Genomic DNA, 1,527 nt, shown 5'->3' on the forward strand with positions numbered 1-1,527 from the left:
GGCGAGGGGCGGCCTCCCCCTAAAATATTTTGGGGGGGAGGGGCAAATAGTCAGGACTGATCTGCTCACGGGTTGATAGATTATTTATGCGTTATGTAATCTAAATTGGATTTTGTATGTAAATATTAAAAAGAAACATTAATCATTATAAAAAAATCATAAAAAAAGTAAAAGTAAAAAGCTATTTATTGTCATTTGGGAGGGGGCCAAGTGCCCCCCACCTCGGCATGCACGCACATGCACACATGCCGCTTGTATAGATTCATCAATATCCATTTCTCCCTATCAAAAAGATAACACTAACTAACCCCCCCCCCCTCCCTCACCCTCACCCTCACCCACACCCTCACCCTCACCCTCACACACTTGGGTTTTATATGTTTTGCTAGTATTCCTATAAAACTTGCAAATCGAGTGTGAGTGCTTGAGACCTTGGAGGCGAGCGGGCCAGAGCTGCAGCCTCGTCCCCGCCGCCGCCAAGGTCGTGCTGTTAGACCTGTTATGTAAGCAACCACTCCCTGCAACGTTTGTGTATGCGAGTGCTTGCTTGCGAGTGTATGTGTGGCTCTTTTATTTGGGTGTCTGAGAGCCCTCCTTATATGGATGGGGGGGTACTCCTGTAGTCTAATGAAGTGCGTGATGTTTAACCGTTATTGCTGTATGATGTGTGTTTTAGATGGATATGTATATTGTATTCACACACGGATGCATGCACGGATATACTCGAAGGCATGTTTGAAATCTTCATTATCATTCCCGTGGAAGGAAGGAATGATATCCCTCCCCCCAAAAAAAAGACCGAAGTAAGATAAAAAGCATAAAGAATAGAATTAGATAAATCAAATTTCCAAGAATATGATTGAGGAGCGGAGAGGTCGAGGGAAAAATCGCCTGGATTTTACTCGGCTTCTCGATATTTTGGTATCATTTTGTGTTACCTAGTAGTCTAGGAAGAGGGTAGTAGAAGGAGGGGGGATGAGCTGCGAGGTGTGCCTGTGTGTGTGTGTTTGTGTGTGTGTGTGCGTGTGCGTGTGCGTGTGCGTGTGCGGGGGGGGGGGGGGGATTGTGTTTCCTTTGTGGAACTGCAGAAAATTTCCGAAAAAAAGCCGAAATAGTGGTTGTTAGGTTTCTTGAAGTTTACCGTGAAAATTACCTATAAAGTGTGGGAAAATTGTGTGTATTATGTATAAAATGTATAATTTGTTGCAGATCAAATAACATCCTGCAGATATTTAATATTAATATTCACAAGATATTACATATTAGTATATCTGACTTATGAACATGAACTAATTACCGCCAGCAATTTAACACATTTCTCACATTAATCTTCCGCATTTCCCACCACCTAAAACGTCCTCTATATCTCTCTCTCTCTCTGTCTCTCTCTTGCAGCTGAAGAGCGTGGGACCCAAGCTGGTGCCGTTCTTCAAGACGGTGGCCATCTACTTCGTCCTGTTCATTCCGGTGGAGCAGCCCTCCATATTCGCCATGGTGATCAAGTGTCTGCCAGTCCTCTCCCTCATC

The 1,527-nt window shown here is 44.1% G+C and overlaps 1 protein-coding gene across 1 annotated transcript in view; it reads left to right on the forward strand.

Annotated features, from left to right (window-relative positions):
- The first annotated feature begins 1,373 nt into the window (after nucleotides 1–1,373).
- Nucleotides 1,374–1,527, forward strand: part of LOC122247687 (lysoplasmalogenase TMEM86A) — a 7,779-nt gene continuing 7,625 nt past the window's right edge. Inside the window, exon 1 of the mRNA XM_086530646.1 lies at nucleotides 1,374–1,527. This exon is cut by the window's right edge and continues 38 nt beyond it. Within this exon, the coding sequence (XP_086386772.1) occupies nucleotides 1,492–1,527 (36 nt within the window). The 5' untranslated portion in view covers nucleotides 1,374–1,491.

The sequence above is a fragment of the Penaeus japonicus genome, unplaced genomic scaffold, assembly GCF_977035675.1.
Source record: "Penaeus japonicus unplaced genomic scaffold, GWHDUDI00000001_assembly GWHDUDI00000033, whole genome shotgun sequence".
NCBI classification, from domain to species: domain Eukaryota; kingdom Metazoa; phylum Arthropoda; class Malacostraca; order Decapoda; family Penaeidae; genus Penaeus; species Penaeus japonicus.